Source organism: Eulemur rufifrons, chromosome 9 (assembly GCF_041146395.1).
Source record: "Eulemur rufifrons isolate Redbay chromosome 9, OSU_ERuf_1, whole genome shotgun sequence".
NCBI classification, from domain to species: Eukaryota; Metazoa; Chordata; class Mammalia; order Primates; family Lemuridae; genus Eulemur; species Eulemur rufifrons.
The window spans coordinates 19,762,455-19,780,820 of record NC_090991.1 but is presented as its reverse complement, the minus strand read 5'-3'; the positions used below and the strand labels follow the sequence as shown (position 1 = coordinate 19,780,820).

The following is an 18,366-nucleotide window of genomic DNA, read 5'->3' as shown; positions in this document are numbered from 1 at the left end:
CACCAATACAATCCTACAGACCTTATTCACATCTTATCATTTGTCCCACTATTATCCTCTATAGAAAAGAAAAAAAAAATTTTTTTTCTGGTCCAGGATCAAATACTGCACTTGGTTGTCATGTTTCTTTAGCTTTCTTTAATCTGGAAGAGTTTCTTATTCTTTCTGTCTTTCATGACCTTAACATTTTTTAATGTTTTTGCATATTTTGCATGAATAATCCAGAAGTGATACTGTGTCCCTCTCAGTGCATCACAGCAAAAGGCAGATAACATCAATTTGTCCCATTACTGGTGATGTCAGCTGTGATCACTTGGATGGGGTGGTTTCCCAGGTTTCTATATTCTGAAGTTATTATTTTTCCCTTTATATTTAATAAGCATCTTATAAGGATGTTATGTAAATATCCTATTTCTCATCAAACTTTTGCCTACAAGTCTCAGCACTCATTGATGATTCTTGCTTGAAACAAACATTGCTGTAGTAGTTACTAGATAGTGATTTTCTATTTCTATCAATAGTTCTACAACACTTCACATTCTACTATGAGGAAAAACTTTCTGATTCTCTCTCTCACATACACATACACACACGCACACAGGCGTACTTTGTTTCACTTTATTGCACTTTGCAGATACTGTGTTTTTTACAAATTGAAGGTTTGTGGCAACCCTGTTTTGAGCAAGTCTATTGGTGCCATTTTTCCAGTAATGTATGCTCACTTTCTGTCTCTGGGTTACATTTTGGTAATTCTCGCAATAGTTCAAGCTTTTTCATTATTATTATATCTGTTATAGTGATCTGTGATCAGTGATCTTATTTTTTTTTTTAAGAGACAGGGTCTTGCTATGTTGCCCAGGCTGGAGTGTGCAGTGGCTATTCATAGGCACCCTCCCACTACTAATCAGCACAGGAGTTTTGACCTGCTCCATTTCCAACCTGGGCCAGTTCACCCCTCGTTAGGCAACCTGGTGGTCTCCCGTTCCCAGAAGGTCACCATATTGATGCCAAAATTAGTGCAGACACCAGAAAGGCATAGCACACTACAGCCCAGAATTCCTGGGGTCAAGCAATCCTCCCACCTCAGCCTCCTAAGTAGCTGGTACTACAGGCACCTGCACCTGTTAGTACTGTAATTGTTTTGGGGCACCATGAACCATGCTCATATTAGACAATGAATTTAATTTATAAATGTTGTATGTGTTCTGACTGCTCCAGTGACCAGCTGTTCTCCTGTCTCTCTCTCTCTCTCTCTCTCTCTCTCTCTCTCTCATCTTGGGCTTCCTTATTCCCGGAGACACAACAATACTGAAATTAGGCCAATTTATAACCCTACAGTAGCCTCTTAGTGTTCAAGTAAAAGGAAGAGTTGCACATCTCTCATTTTAAATCAAAAGCTAGAAATGATTAAGCTTAGTGAGAAAGGCATGTTGAAAGCTGAGATCGATGGATAGTACCAGTTAGCCAAGTTGTGAATGCAAAGGAAATGTTCTTGAAGAAAATTAAAAGTGCTACTTCAGTGAATACACCAATGACAAGAAAGTGAAACAGCTTTATTGTTGATATGGAGAAAGTTTTAGTGGTCTGGATAGAAGATCAAACCAGCCACAACATTCCCTTAAGCCAAAGCCTAATCCAGAGCAGACCCTAACTCCCTTCAATTCTGTGAAGCTGAGAGAGGTGAGAAAGCTGCAGAAGAAAGGGTTTAAGGAAAGAAGCCATCACCATAACATAAAAGTGCAAGGTGAAGCAGCAAATACTGTAACAAGTTATCCAGAAGATCTAGCTAAGATCATTGATGAAGGTGGCTACACTAAACAAGATTTTCAGTGTAGATGGAAGCCTTATATTGGAAGAAGATGCCATCTAGGACTTTCAGAGCTAGAAAGAAGTCAATACCTGGCTTCAAAGCTTCAAAGGACAGGCTGACTCTCGTAAGGGACTAATGGAGCTGGTGACCTTAAGTTGAAGCCAATGTTCCTGTACCATTCTGAATATCTTAGGGCCCTTAAGTATTATGCTAAATCTATCCTGCCTGTGCTTTACAAGTGGAACAACAAAGCCTGGATGACAACACTTCTGTTTACTGAATGGCTTACTGAATACTTTAAGCCCCCTGTTGAGACCCACTGCTCACAAAAAAGATTCCTTTCAAAACATTGCTGCTCATTGACAATGCACCCAAGATCACCCAAGACTCTAATGGAGATGTACAAGGAAATTAATGTTGTTTTCATGCCTGCTAATACAACATCCATTCTTCAGCCCACAGATCAAGAAGTAATTTCAACTTTCAAGTCATATTATTAATATTTAAGAAACACATTTCATAAGGCTATAGCTGCCATAAATAGTGATTCATCTGATGTATCTGGGCAAAGTAAACTGAAAACTCTCTAGAAAGAATTCACCTATCTATGTTTTTTTCTTTATAACTATTTTTAAAATTTTTTCCTTCCTTTCTCTCTCTCTAGGAATAAATAAAACGCCAAAGAATTCACCATTATAAATCTGTGATTCATGAAAGGAGGTCAAAATATCAACATTAACAGGAGTTTAGAAGAAGTTAATTCCAACCTTTATGGATGACTTTGAGGGGTTCAACACTGCAGTGGAGGAAGTAACTGCAGATGTGGTGGGAAGAGCAAGAGAACCAGAATTAAAAGTGTAGTCTAAAGATGTGACTAAATTGCTGCAATCTCAAGATAAAACTTGAACAGATGAGGAGTTACTTATAATGCATGAACAAAGAAAGTGGTTTCTTGAGATGTGGTTCTGGTGAAAATGCTGTGAACATTGTTGAAATGACAACAAAGGATTTGGAGAATTACATAAACTTAGCTGATAAAAGCAGTGGCAGGGTTTGAGAGGATTGATTCTAACTTTGAAAGAAGTTCTACTGTGGGAAAATGCTATCAAACAGCATCACATGCTACAGAGAAATCTTTTATGAAAGGAAGAGTCAATCAATGTTGCCTTATTTTTAACAATTGCCACAGCCACCCCAACCTCCAGCAGCAACCACCTTGACCATTCAGCAGCCATCAACACTGAGGTAGGACCCTTCACCAGCAAATAAAATTATGACTCACTGTGAAGGCTCAGACGATGGTTGGCATTTCTTTTAGCAATAAGGTATATTTAAACTAAGGTAACTACATTTTTTTAAGACATGATATTGCACACTTAATAGACTATAGTACAGTGTAGTTTCCCAGTGCATATAACTTTTTTATTGCTGTGGTGTAGAACAAAATTTGCAATATCTCCAAGGTATGCCTGTATATATGAGCATGGACTGGATAGATTCTCATATTATCCTATTATTTTATAGGTTGTAATCTACTGTTGTCATTATTTGGAGGCTCAAATTTTTCCATTTTCCATTTATTTATGTATTTATTTTAGATAGGGTCTTGCTCTGGCGCCCAGGCTGAAGTGCAGTGGCATGATCACAGCTCACTACAGCCTCAGACTCCTGGGATCAAAGCGAACCTCTTGCTTCAGTCGCCCAAGTAGCTGGGATTACAAGTATAAGCTACCGTGTCTGGACCATTTTACTTTTAAAAATGACCTTTATACAGGTATAAATCAACGTGTACAATATGATCCCATTTTATAAATAAATATGTAAGTACATAGAAAAAAACCCTGGAAAACATATACACCAACTGTGGTTACCTCTGAAGTAAATGTAATTGCAATTTTCTTTTTTGTACTTTTCCATATTTTCAAGATTTTTTTCTTTTTTTTCTCAGCGTGAATTTCCAAGTCATAGATTTTCTAAAATAAAGAAAATTTTTGCTACTAGAAAAGATCAATAAATATTATTTTAAAAGTCATTTTTTGGTAGTAAAAATTGGCATGTTCTAAATTAACACAAGGCAACTGAAATTCACCCAAAGGTTGACAGGTTAAATGCATTCTTTCATCATTTCAACAAATATTTCTGGAACACGTCTACATGCCAGGCACCACTACTGATGATGGGGAAACCACTGATCATGGCGACTACGTCTTCCCTACTTTTATGCATACTACATTCTAATAGACTTACATAGTTATTTAACACCATCTACACATCAGGATAAAAAGAAAAATTCAAAAACTGTAACCATCTCTGATTCATGTTTCCTCTATATTTAGCAGTCAAGATCTGCCAAATTTTCCTTTAAAATTTCTAATATTCATTTCTTCCTCTTTGTTCCTCTATTTCCCTAATTATGGTACTTTTATTAAAATAACTCCCAGTTGCCAACTTTCTACCCCCTGCTTCAGTCTCTTCCCTTATTAATCTACCAACAATACAAATACCAGTCCATTTTTCTTACACACTCTTCTCATTTTCTAACTCACCTAATCAAAAGACTTCTTTGACTCTCAATTACCTACCACAGCACGGTGAAACCATTCTACTGGCCTTTGAAAATCATATATAATCTGACTCCAACTCACCTATCTAATCTCATTTCCCACTATTCCTCACAGGCACAATTTGCTCAAATAAGGCCATTCTGCTACAATGAATCCTGTCCCCCTCACATGGTTTTCCTCATCTAAAATGTCCTTCCCTTCCTCTCTACTTTTCCAAATCCTAATCACCTTTCAAAGGCAGTTCAAATCTACCTCATCCTTGAAGACATTCCAGACATACTGTAGCTCTCAATTCTTCTACTTCCTCCTTTGAACTACTCCTGTGCCACATAATTTTTATTGAATTATAATTTATATATAAGGTATATATTGAAGGTATGAGTCACATTAACACAATAACCAAATATTTGGAAACACTTGGATAATGAACTAAATTTCCTAATTTTATAGGAATGGAAGAAGGACCTCTGACACTTCAATCAGACTGAAGTTTGTGACTTGCTTTCACTTTCCTGAAGCACAACAGTAGTATTGCTATAGCTTCAGCACTACTGCTAGGGAAATCGGTCCCACCTCCTGGAGCTTCTGGAACTCCCATTAAAAGCTTTCCTTAAAAGCAATTGGAGAGCTGTGAATAGCAGGTAACTGCTGAGGCAATTCAAAAAAAGTTCTAAAATTACTTTGTTTGATTAGTTTTTAGTAAAAAAAAAAAAATGTTGAAATTTCAAATAATATTAAGGAGAGTGTGATATAATAAATACATCTGGTCTTTGTCCCCAGTTCCTGGCATAGAGCTACAGAATCCCATGGAATTTCCTGAATGATAGGAGCGTCTTTTGTTATGAATAATGAGCCCCTTTCAGCCGCACTAGAGTTCATCATCCTAATGAGGTGACTCAGGGAGGAGGGGGAATGGAGCAAGATAGCTTAAGGATGGGGGCTGGTCACCAGAAAAGCCAACTACATGATCAGAAGCTTGGAACTTTCAGCCCCAACTCAAAACCTCCAAAGACAAAACAGGGACTGAGTTCAAGCACATGGCCAATGATTTACTAAATCATCCCTACAAAATGAAACCCCATATAAAAACTCTAGACATCAAAGCTCAGGAAAGCTTCCTGTCAATGAACCAGGAAGATGGTGCGCCTTGACTGGATGGGGGAGTGCTCTTGCACTCAGGGCCCTTCCAGACCTTTCCCTATGTGTGCCTTCATCTGGCTGTTCATTTGTATAATTTTAAGTATACCACTTTCCTGAGTTCTATGAGTTATTCTAGGGAATAACTGAACTTGAGGGGTTGTGGGAAACCCTGAATTTGGACTCAGCCAGGCTGAAGTGCAGGTAACTTAAGGGCACTTAAGGGTCCCACTTGCACCTGGCGTCTGAAGTAAGGGCAATCTTTTTGGGAAACTTGCTCTTTGGTGAAATCTGATGCTAACTGTGGGTAGTGTTAGAATGGAACTGAGTTGTAGGACACTCAGTGTCAGAGGGCATGAAAGGTTTTTAAGTTATAGCTTAAAAAAAACAGAAACACTGTAATAGGTTTTCTACCCAAGATCACTATTTCCACCCAGATACATCTGCACCCTGCCTGGATCAAACTAGGAAAAACATTAGAAGAACATACAGAGTATTAATTTACACTTCTATATGACCTATCTTTTTTGTGCAGACTTCTACTATTAGTTCATTTGATAATTATTTACCTGATTGTCTTATATGTACGAAGTTTAGTTTTAGACACTATGTGGGGATAAGACAAAAAAATGTATTAAATAAGACAAAATTTCCATAAATGCATGGATCAAGTGCTACGTTCAATTATGCATGTAATTTAAAAATGAAGGAGGGGAGGGGAAGGAGGAAAGAGAAGGGAAGAGAAGGAAAAGGAAGGGAAGAAAAGAAAGAAAGGTATCTATTTCTTCCAGAAGTCTCTAAACATAAATTAATAATCAGTGATCCAGTTAAGTAGTGTGTACTCTTAAGACAGTGTTTCACCTGTGAGATATCTAGGCAACCTTCTGGCATACCACCAGTGATCTCCTCTAGGACTTCTTAGACCTCCTTGATGAAAGTATGACATTTCCAACCAGCCACTGAGCATCTCCAGAAAGATTAAGGAACAAGTATTTCACTGTCACCTATAGGAAAATCCTCGAGGGCAGAGAACATAACTTATTGTTCATTGTTGAATCCCTAGCTCCCAGAAAATCATAAGGCACTTAATAAATGCAGCTGTATAGCTCAGTGGTTAAGAGCACAGATTTGAAACTCAGGAAAGTGGATGATTACTTCTGAGGGAAAAAGAGGACAATAAAATGGGAAGGGAGTGTCAACTGGTAATATTTTACTTCTTCAGCTGAGTGATGGGTAGTTGTTTTATTATTCTTTTTACCTTTTATATAAATGATTCATCAAAAAAGAAGAAAAAACACAGTCTTTGGAATCAGACAGAATTGGGTTGAAACCTTAGTTCTAGTACTTAATAGCTGTGTTTCCTTGGGCAAGTAATCAAGTTTCAGTTTGTTCATCCATAAAATATAGCAGAGGAAGCAGGGGTGGGAAGGTGCAGGAAGTAAAAAAATAAAAAAATTTTAAAAATTAAAAAAAAAAACATAAATCAGCCTCACAGAATTGTTAAGAGGATTACTTAAAACGAGAACTGTACAATGCTTAGCACGATACCTGGAACATATTAAGTAAACAAATGGTAGTTGCTGTGATGATGATGATGATGATGATGAGTTTGAATTAAAGGAGTTAAGTGAGCACAGGCATGGGCCAAAAAATCTCGATTCAGGAACAAGCTTTTGCCTTTAACAGTATGACCCTAAGTTGTCACTGACTCTCCCTAGACCTTAGTTTTCTCATCAGTTAAATCAGTTTAAAAGAAAAAGATGGGGGGTTGGACTAGATGTTATCTAAATGTTTATAGTATATGCTTAACTACCATGTAGCATACCTAGAAAACAGGTCTGGGCTGGGCACAGTGGCTCAGGCCTATAATCCTAGCACTCGGGGAGGCCAAGGCAGGAGGATTGCTTGAGCTCAGGAGTTTGAGATCAGCCTGAGCAAGAGTGAGACCCTGTCTCTACTAAAAATAGAAAAATTAGCTGAGCATCTTGGCTCGCCTGTAGTCCCAGCTACTCCGGAGGCAGAGGCAGGAAAATGGCTTGAGCCCAAGAGTTTGAGGTTGCAGTGAGGTACGGTGATGCCACTGCACTCTACCCGGGGCTACAGAGGGAAACTTTGACTCAAAAAAAAAAAAAAAAAGAAAGAAAAGAAAGAAAACAGGTCTGTAGCACACACACACACAATGCATGTTAATGTTAGATAAGATACAGTACCCTAGGACAGGCATGGTGGCTCACGCCTGTAATCTTAGCACTCTGGGAGGCCGAGGCGGGAGGATCACTCGAGGTCAGGAGTTCGAGACCAGCCTGAGCAAGAGCGAGACCCTGTCTCTACTAAAAAATAGAAAGGAATTAGCTGGACAACTAAAAATATACATAGAAAAAATTAGCCGGGCACGGTGGCACATGCCTGTAGTCCCAGCTACTCGGGAGGCTGAGGCAGGAGGATTGCTTGAGCCCAGGAGTTTGAGGTTGCTGTGCGCTAGGCTGATGCCACAGCACTTGAGCATGGGCAACACAGTGAGACTCTGTCTCAAAAAAAAAAAAAAAAAAAAAGATACAGTACTCTAGAAATGGCAGAAAGATCTGCAAATTGTATCTGTTTTAATTATGTATGGAAAAGTGATTTGGCAGAAACATTTGTCTAGCTACAAGAACAAAGTAGGACTTCACAAGGGTCCAGGAACTTCTAGATCTTGCTGACTTACATGCAACATTTTATAACCTTTCTTCCTTAATAACTCCATTCATCGTGGCTTTGTTTAAGGTCCCAGCAACCCCAAACCTTCAGCTAACTCAAGATAGTATTCCTCTCAACATCCATAGCAGTCCATCCTAATTCCACATGACCATATACAATGGCAGCAAAATATAGATGCTTCTTGACTTACCATGAGATTACTTCCCCATAAACCCATCATAAATCAAAAATATCATAAGTTGAAAATGTATTTAATGCTGGCAATACAGCAGATGGTCCCTGACTCACAATGGTTCTTCTTGAGACTCTTCTACTTTAACAGTTGGTTTATACAAATAACATACAGCAGACAGAATGCTTCTGTGAAGTCTCCTCAAGTCTATCAGGCCCTGTACTTTATGTCATTTATTTTAGCAGTACTATAACTCCCAGGTACTCAAAACAACAAGCCTTTTAAGGGATCCAATGCCTTTATAATTCTTATGACCTTTGAACTTCTGGGCCTTTCTGGTCCCAGTAGAGATGTCTGCTTTTTCCCTAGTGTCTCCAAAATTCCACAACTACCACCAGCACATACGTTCCCAGACACACAAGACGGTGCTACCAAAGAGTAGGAACAATCCAGTTTAAGTTACTTATATCAGCTATTACATTTTAAGGTGTGATACGTTTATTTATTTATTCATTCATATCCTGTCTTATCTGGAAAAGAATTTGAGGCAATTTAGCACTGACTATGACATAAAAAATACCACCTAGTTTGCAAAGTAATTGCATAATAAAAGATCCTTTAAAAATCAAAGAACATGGCCAGACACAGTGGCCCATGATTATAGTTCTAGCTACTTGGGAGGCTGAAATTCCCACTGGATTGCTTGAGTCCAGGAGTTTTGAGATCAGCATGGGCAACACAGCAAGACCTGGTCTCTTAAAAAAAAAAAAAAAAATCAAAGGACATGAATCTCTTCCACATAAAAATCCAACAGTAATTTTCTTTTTTAAAAAAGTTCAAAATTGGAGCAAGAAGACTGACTACAGTGAACTTAGGGGAAAAAATCTGGCATGTTTTCATCAGTAGCCTTTTGGAAGGCTAGTGACATGACAGCTACTTTAATAAAGGATTATACAGATGTGACTGAGTTAAGAAATGCTTCAGTGAATCTAAACTAGAGCTTTTTGCTTCCCCTAAGGCCTGCCTACCTAACTTTGAGAGAGGCGATCAAAGAAATAATGAAGCAGCAAGTTTAAAATTAAAACAGGCCATTTTTTTTTTTTTTTTTTTTTAACAGTCTTGCTCTGTTGCCCCATAGAGTGCAGTGGTGCCGTGGCATCATCATAGCTCAGTACAACCTCAAACTCCTGGGCTCAAGCAATCCTCCTGCCTCAGCCTTCCAAGTAGCTGGGACTATAGGTATGCCACAATGCTCAGCTAGTTTTTCTATTTTTGGTAGAGACAGGGTCCCGCTCTTGGTCAGGCTGGTCTCAACTCCTGAACTCAAGCAATCCTCCTGCCTCAGCCTCCAAGAGTGCTAGGATTATAGGTGTAAGCCACCATACCCAGCTGAAATAGGCCACTTTTAAAGCAAATTTAACAAATTAATTAATTTTTGTGTGGGGTTTTTTTTTATTTCAGCATATTACGGGGGTACAAATGTTTAGGTTACACGTATTACCTTTGCCCCACCCAAGTCAGAGCTTCAAGTGTGTCCATTCTCCAGATGGTACGTACTGCACCCATTAGGTGTGAATATACCCTTCCCCTCCTCCCCACTTAAGCGAATTTTAATTGAGATATAAATAAGAGTGCCTTAAAGATAATGAAACATTTTAGAATATTAAATTTTAAAAACTATTTGAATAAGCCTTATAATCAAAAAAGTCCCTTAACAATGAATGATCGATATGAATATAAAGATTAGATACATTTATTAATGAGCGCTGCAGAAAATAAAAATTATTACTTCCATGAGAGAACAAAATCCCAAGCTCTTTTTTAGTTATTATATCAATTTTATATTTAATAAAAAAGTTATAGAACAACTACATATAAAATATATTTTATAATAATAAAATGTATGACAAATTATTATAAATGAAAATTATATATAAAAATGTAATATAAACATATTTTAAATAAATTTTAGTTTAAATATAAATATTAATATGGAGGGGGGAAAAGTATCCTTTGTTAGCCAGCCATCTAATGGTCTCTATTTCTTCTATTTTGCCTGAGAAATACTGAAGCGATCTATAAAAACTAAAAGCAAGGCCATAATTATCCCCAAGGACAGAAGACCTTCTGATCCAGTTCAACACAACATGCCACAATTTTGTCTGAGACTCCATGCTTCTAAGTAGGTCATCCATGGAAAACATAATTCATCACTACAGAACAAATTATCTAGATTTATCCAAGCTATAAATTTCTTTGTCTTTGCATCACATCTTTTGAATATCCAGTTCCAAATGACAGCAAATTCCTAATATTCATGAAGCAGAAATCACATTCTCTGGTTCCAATTACCACCCTACCACCCATATTGGCTATTTTTCTTGATAACAAACACCCCTTCCTTCAAGTAGCAAAGGGAACTACTCCTCATTTTTTATCTGCTTCTTTATTAAGAAGCTTTGTTGGCTCTTCCTAAATTATTGTAATTAGAATACACTAGGGGGAAGACGGTGACTGTGGAATTATATTTCTAACTGGAAACTTTTAGCATTTGGGGAAATAGCTAAACATTGTTCCAAAGGAAAACTTCACTGACCATATGCAGACGATGTGGCCTGCAGGACAAATGCTGTCGCACAGCTACAACCTAACCGTCCCCTTCAAACCAGATCAACACTGGTACCCACCTGGTGCCAGAGGAGCAAGAACAACAAAGGAGAATAGGCTTCAATACACACGTGAGGATGATATAGAAAAGACTCTATTTATGAATAGAATGGACTCTTTAGGCAGAATGGCCATGCAGACGTCCAAACATTCTTGGCCACAGAATATCACCCAGGTGGTAAACAATAGTATAATTGAAACTGGAGCAGTTTAATCTTTAAATATCATCCCAACAAAGACGAGAATGAAAAGTAGTATGGCCTTAAAATGACCCTAGAGAGTTTTTTTCTAAAATAAATGCTGGCTTATACCTAAGTCTCTTTGACTCTTACACCTAGTTGATACATGAAGATCCTTCCCCCGACCCCTTCAATCCTCTAAGATGGCCTCTCTTGTTTCAAGGCGAAGTTGACCTCTTGGCAAGACTATGATTCTGGCAGCCAAGACATGACACAGACATGGCATTATCATCCTAAATCACTGTTCTGCTTTACTGCCAGAACACAGGAATCTCTCAAACAAAACCAAGCTAAGGACACAAAATAAGAGAATGAATGAATGCCGCCCCTTCAAATCCTAACAATGACCACATCAGACTGGATTTAAGACAAGAGAATGGGCTGGGCATGGTGACTCATGTCTGTAATCCCAGCACTTTGCGAGGCTGAGGCGGGAAGATTGCTTGAAGCCAGGAGTTCAAGACCAGCCTAGGCAACCTAGTGAGACCTGTCTCTAACAAAAATAAATAAATAAGGAAAGGAAAAAAGGAAGGAAGGGAGAGAGGGAAGGGAGGGAGAAATGGAAGGAGGGAGGGAAAGAGGGAGGGAGAAAGGAGAATGATCACATTTTTATGACTGAGAGGAGCAGTTTGGAAAACAAGTCTAAACAAACTGAACTAGCTTGAACTCATTTATTCTTGCAAGAAACACTTGAGTGCCCACTTTGTGCCAGACCTCCTCTAGCCACTGGGGATATAGCAACAAATAAGACAAATTCTCTGCCTTTATGAAGCTTCTTTTCTAGCCTGAGAGACAGGAAAACAAATGGACATCCAAGACCAAGGCATCAGCAAAAGAAAAATAAAAGAAAAGAGAAACAAATGAACAAATAAGCACAGTAATGGAGATAATGACTAAATTGGGGCCTTCTTGTAGAGAGAGGAATGCAGGACAGAGTAGTTACACAGTTATTATATGATCACAATTAAAAATAAAAAATTGGCCACGTGGGCGCAGTGGCTTAAGCCTGTAATCCTAGCACTCTGGGAGGCTGAGGCGGGAGGATTGCTTGAGGTCAGGAGTTCAAGACCAGCCTGAGAAAGAGTGCCTGTAGTCTCAGCTACTAGGGAGGCTGAGGCAGGAGGATTGCTTGAACCCAGGAGTTTGAGGTTGCTGTGAGCTAGGCTGATGCCAGGGCACTCTAGCCTGGGCAACAGAGTGAGACTCTGTCTCCAAAAAAATAACAATAAAATTAAAAAAATTAAAAATTGGAAGGAAAAAAGAAGAAAGTAGTATAAAAGAGAAGCAAGGGCCTCCTTTTGTGGGCCTACATTGAAAAGCTTGGACTCTAAGTGAAAGTAGAAATCATTGGATAATTTTTAAAGTGGGTAATAGGATCTGAGATATTTTTTAAAGGTGGATCTGCCTGTACATGAAAAATGATGAAAGGAGAAACAGAGAGACCGATTAAGGGGATATTGCAAAAGTCTCGGCCAGAGCCAAAGTTTGAACTAGTTTATCAGAGGTTGCAGTGAAAATCACAGTTAGACAAACCAGGTAAGAGCTACCAGATTCATTTAAAAAGAGGATATTGGTTCCATTTTCTTAATGAATATGACCACTAGAAAACAAATATATCTCTAATTTAATTTAAAAATAAGACTTTATTAAAACTAAAACTATCCTGTATATTTTTAATGTAGCTAAAAGATTTAGATAAAAGGATAAAAAGGCTTTTGTGAATTTTATCTCAACAGGGACATTTGTTAAGCACACTAAAGCAAATCTAGTTAAATATAAATTTAGGCCAGTGAATTCGACCATAAAAATTATGACCTGAAGAACTAAGTTTTGGGTGGGTGCATTTTTAAAGACTTTTAAAATTTTGTTTTGTTTAAAGAATAGTAATTGACTTTTGATTTGGCCTGAATGGCATTGATATTTTCAATAATTAAGATGCACATATTTAAGACACTTTGGCTTTCTCTTCAAATAAATACCTTAAAATTTATAGACAGCTTAACTTCTTTGATCTAAGCACTAAGTAGTCATTAAGCAATTAGCATTAAAGCCTGGCTGGATGAGAAGTGAGCCAAGAAAAGATACATTTCACCTCAATAGTATAGATAATGGTTTAGCAGACAGAATGTTGAAACCATTCACAACTATTTCAGAGTTTCAGTGAATGAAGCTGCTACTATGTGATTCAGGGACAGACTGACAACAATAAAATGTACTGAAGTGACAGAGAATGAATGAACAGGCTTTACAACAATAACACCAGAGATGACACTTCTCTTTCTTGGCTTTTCCCGTTCCCCTCAGTCAACCATCTTAAAATGACAACTGAAAACCAAACTTGTTCAAATAAGCAAGTAATAACTCACATTGCTACCTTTTTTCCCTAATATCAGTGGTGTAGATAAATTCATGTATCAGATCACTATTAAAAAAAGCCTTGGTTGCACTTATGTGTAATGTGTGACCAAGCGTTTAAAAGTAATACAGCTAGGCTAACGGTTGTCAAATATTTACATTAAATCTCAAAAAGTAAAGACTCAAACAATTCCCCCCAAAATATCATCCTTTAAAATAATAATTAAGGCTGCGCATGGTGGTTTAAGCCTGTAATCTCAGCACTTTGGGAGGCTGAAGCAGGAGGATGGCTTGAGGCCAGGAGTTCAAGACCAGCCTGGGCAACATGGTGAGACTGTCTCTATAAAAATAAATTTTTTTAAACGGCTGGGCATGGTAGCCCATGCCTATAGTTCTAGGCACTCAGGAGGCTCTGCCTAGGAATTCCAGATCACAGTGAGCTATGATCTGACCACTGCACTCCAGCCTGTGCACTCTAGTCTGGGAGACAGAGTGAGAACCTGTCTCTAAAAAAATAAAAACACTAAAAAAAAAAAAAAATTTTAAATTATATATTCTGATTAAGTATAATTCTATTTCTAATATTTTTAAATGTGAAAAAAATCATATATATGGGAGATGGCTAAAGCTTCAGGTACCATACTTTTAAGAAAAATGTCTTCCTATGGCCAGGCACAGTGGTTTACACCTGTCATCCCAGCTACTTGGGAGGCTGAGACAGGAGGAATCGCTTGAGCCCAGGAGCTGGAGGCTGTAGTGCATTTAGATTCTGCCTGTGACCAGCCACTGCACTCCAGCCTGGGCAATACACCAAGATCCTGTCTCTTTAAAAAAAAAAAAAAAAAGTTTCTTTCTCAAAAACTAAGGCTTTCTCCTGTGTCAAGTTGCTCAATGTGATCAGAAAATTCTTGCACATACATACAGTTTTATCAACTCTCTTAATAGCTTTCATTTCTACAGAACATGGCTTGTAATTTTTCTAACAAATTTTAAATTATTGGCAGGGCACGGTGGCTCATGCTTGTAATCCTAGCACTCTGGGAGGCCGATGGAGGAGGATGGCTCGAGGTCAGGAGTTCGAGACCAGCCTGAGCAAGAGCAAGACCCTCTCTCTACTAAAAATAGAAAGAAATGATCTGGACAGCTAAAAAAATATATATAGAAAAAAAATTAGCCAGGCATGGTGGCACATGCCTGTAGTCCCAGCTACTCGGGAGGCTGAGGCAGAAGGATTGCTTGAGCCCAGGAGTTGGAGGTTGCTGTGAGGTAGGCTGATGCCACGGCACTCTAGCCAGGCAACAGAGCAAGACTCTGTCTCCAAAAAAAAAAAAAGTTAAATTATTTTATGCATTCCTATATAAATAATACTGTTAATATTTTAACTTAAATGTCCTAATGCTGAATTGTACATATGTATAGCATTTCTATTAGATGTTTTAAAAACTAATGATATGTAATTGCTTCCTACATTAAAAACTAACCCCCAAATATGGGATCTTTTTTTAAAAAATATTAGTATAAAAATTACTATAAAACTATTTTCTCATACATTTAAGGATCAGTTTTTTAAGCAGGTCATCTAGTCACTTTCCCTACCTTGCTCCAAAAGCATCAGTATGAATCATAACATCTTCATGAACAAAGCTTTGTCAAGGAAGTCCATGCAAAATGGTGATTAAGATATAGTCAGTTATAAAAACTAAAATTTGCAACTGCAAACCAAAAAGTAAACTATTAGTTTGTCTGGCTAAGCTTACTTCTAAATTCTAATTCTAAAGGAGTTTTCTCCAAACAACAGGTGAACAGAGATTTCAATAAACATCAAAAAACACTACAGAAGAGGGTAAAAATGTGTTAACTTTCTTCCTGGTGAGTTCAACACAGCGATCTGGAGGGGCTACTCAAGAATGGAATGCCATTTAGAATAGAATGCTTCAAAACAGCAATGGCAGAGCATTAACTAATGTACTTGAAAACGAACAATCCAGTCCTCTCAGTCCACTTTCTTATTTTAGTCCTAGCAATGAAGTCACATAACTTGCACACTGATATCAAGTCCTGCTGTTCTGTCCTCATGTCAGTGAACAGAGGCATTTCTCCTTTATTATAACTTCAAAAGGTGAAATCTAAGACTCGCTAGGGGTGTCTCATGCATCTGTTTGGGTCTCGCGCCCATTGTTATTTATGAATTAACTACCAAGTAACTATGGAACAATAATGCTTAAAAAGAGGGCGAAAATTAGGCTTTAGGGTAACAACAATTGCCTCAACTAAAGGACCCTCCCGGATAATTATCATTCATTGAGCACTTGCATAACTTGAAGTTGAGACTAAATTTTTGAGGAAATTACACGAGTGCCAGTAGTTATTCCAACGCAAGGTACAATCATCGCTTTAAAAGCTCCCTCTCTTGATGTCAATGCGTAGAGGGAGCGAAGACCGCGAGCGCAAAAAAATCCAGAAACCTGACCTTGTCCACAAGTCGAATAGTTCTGCACCCCTCCCCCTAGCTTTCCCGGGAGCCAGTTCAGGCAATCCCAATTCGTCAGTCTGCCTATTCCAGCACCTGCCTGGCAGTGACAAGGGGATCTCCAGGGAAGACAAGAGGGTCTGACAGCAGGCAGCCTGGGAGACGGTGAGGCCCAGGAGGAAAGGAGTCGAAGAAGAAAGGGAGGAAAGGATCTTCGGACAGATGCGGTCGAGCAGTTAGGAGCTAATGGGGACATAGCTTGGGAGCCGACTGGGGAAAAGGGAAGAAAGGTCTTAGGAGGCCCCAGGTGAGGTGAAGGGATGAGGGCCGCCGGCAGGCAGCTGAAAGGGCAGAGCGAAGCGGCTGGGAGGCCTGGGGAGACGCGGAGAGAGGGGATGCAGAGAGGAGGGCTGCGAGGGGCGAGAAGGACTCAGACTGCAGGACCGGGGGCTGCAGGGGTTTCCGGGGACGCAGGGGCAGGGAAGACCGGGGCTGCAGCGGCCAGGCCGGGCGTGCGGACTCACGTTCTCCCACCAGCAGGATCCGCACGTCTTTCTTCATGTCGGTGGCTCGCAGGGGCCGGCCTCGGCCCGCACGCATGGAGTGGACTCCTCTCGCCGGGTGCGCCCACTCCACGGCGGCGCTCTCCTCGCGCTGCCGGCGCCACCTGCCAGCCTCTTCGGCCGTCGGAGCCCGCCGCGCCGCCTACTCGGCTGCTTCCCCGCACCGGAGCCCGGACAGCGCCAGCTCCGCCTCCTCCGGCCCAGCGGGCGGTGGCGGGGACGACGGCGCGCGGCGAGGGACATGCGCTTCCGGAACGCGAACGCTCTCCGTGCCTGAATGGCGCTCCTGCGGTCAGGCTCGCCGCCGCGCCGAGCCGGAGAGTCTTGCCCACCTGCCCCCGGGCACAGCGGCTGGGGGTACGCTTTGGGCCCGTAATTTGAGTAACACATTCCCTAGTCCAAACCCATTTATTTTACGGATCGGGGCAGGAGAAGTTTCTTGTCCAAGATCACATAGCTAGAGGTTGACAGTGACTCAGAGCAAGGATCTAAGAGTGGTCTCACCAGACTATAAATTCCGGGACGGCAGCCACCTGCCTACCTGGTTTTCGGCTGTGTCACCACCGTGTTGGACATTGCCCTGAGAAAATGCTTGATGAGTAGGATGGCTGGCTCCCAGGGTCGGGCCCTTTTCCACTACCCAAAGCTCATCATCTTAGTTGCTTTTTGCCTGTGGTGCTTATAAAATATAATTATAAAGTAATGTTAGTTGTTATATTGTGTGAACGGACTCATTTCCTCGTAACCAAACTAAGTGACTTTCTTCTGTCTACGTGGCTTATTTTATGGCAGGGTCTTCTGATGTTTCTCTTTACTGAGGCTTACCCAGCCTAATGCTACACACACAGGAGGCGCTGGATAATAAACTCTGATTTTCCTAAGGTTGCCTTAATGTTCTCCTGACCCTCTCCATCTGGAGGAATTTGTTGCTACATCCCTAATGCTTGGCACACAGTGGGAAGTAATTAAGTAAATAAATAAATTTTATATATATATATATATTTTTTTTTTTAAGTAAAGAGGAAGCACTTTCTGTGCACAATGTACCTTTCTTCTATCTTAAATATTACATAATAAATTTTTAACGGGAATAAAATGTGCATAACACCAATCTCCCTCTCTCCTAGGAGAAGCCATGTGGTCTCCTGCAGCAGTTAAGAGCTGCTGGCAAATTTCCGGGGTTTGAATCCAGATTCCATCATGCCTAATAGCTACGTGATCCTAAGTAAGTTCTTTTACTTATCTCAGCCTGTTCCTCCTTCTGTAGCATGGCAATAATGATAATAATACCTACCCCTTAAGGTGGTTGTGAGGAATAAATAAGATAATACACATCAAGCATTTGGTACAGTGCCAGGCTCGGAGTGTGTGCTTTACTGATCTCAGCTATCATTATCACAAAAGTTCACCGGAAAGTTGTACTGCACAGGTTTTGAGGCAAATATGTTGTGTTTACTACAATATTTCACCATCTTCATTATATGATGTTCCAAAGGAGCACAGGAGAGTTAGCCCTTTCAAAAACCATTCTGGCTAGGCGCATTGGCTCACACTTGTAATCCCAGTGCTTTGGGAGGCTGAGGCAGGAAGATGGCTTGAGGCAGGAAGATGGCTTGAGGCCAGGAATTCGAGACCAGCCTAGGAAACATAGCAATACCATCATCTCTATAAGAAAATTTTTAAAAAATTTGC

At 39.8% G+C, this 18,366-nt stretch overlaps 1 protein-coding gene across 5 annotated transcripts in view; it reads right to left on the bottom strand.

Moving 5' to 3' along the window:
* Positions 1 to 16,886, bottom strand: part of RHOT1 (ras homolog family member T1) — a 60,459-nt gene extending 43,573 nt beyond the window's left edge. For all 5 annotated transcript variants that reach the window (XM_069482270.1, XM_069482273.1, XM_069482272.1 and 2 more), the window contains exon 1: positions 16,636 to 16,886. In XM_069482270.1, coding sequence (XP_069338371.1) covers positions 16,636 to 16,711 — 76 coding nt within the window. In that variant the 5' untranslated portion in view covers positions 16,712 to 16,886. The remainder of the gene's footprint in view (positions 1 to 16,635) is intronic.
* Between the last annotated feature and the right edge of the window lie 1,480 nt (positions 16,887 to 18,366).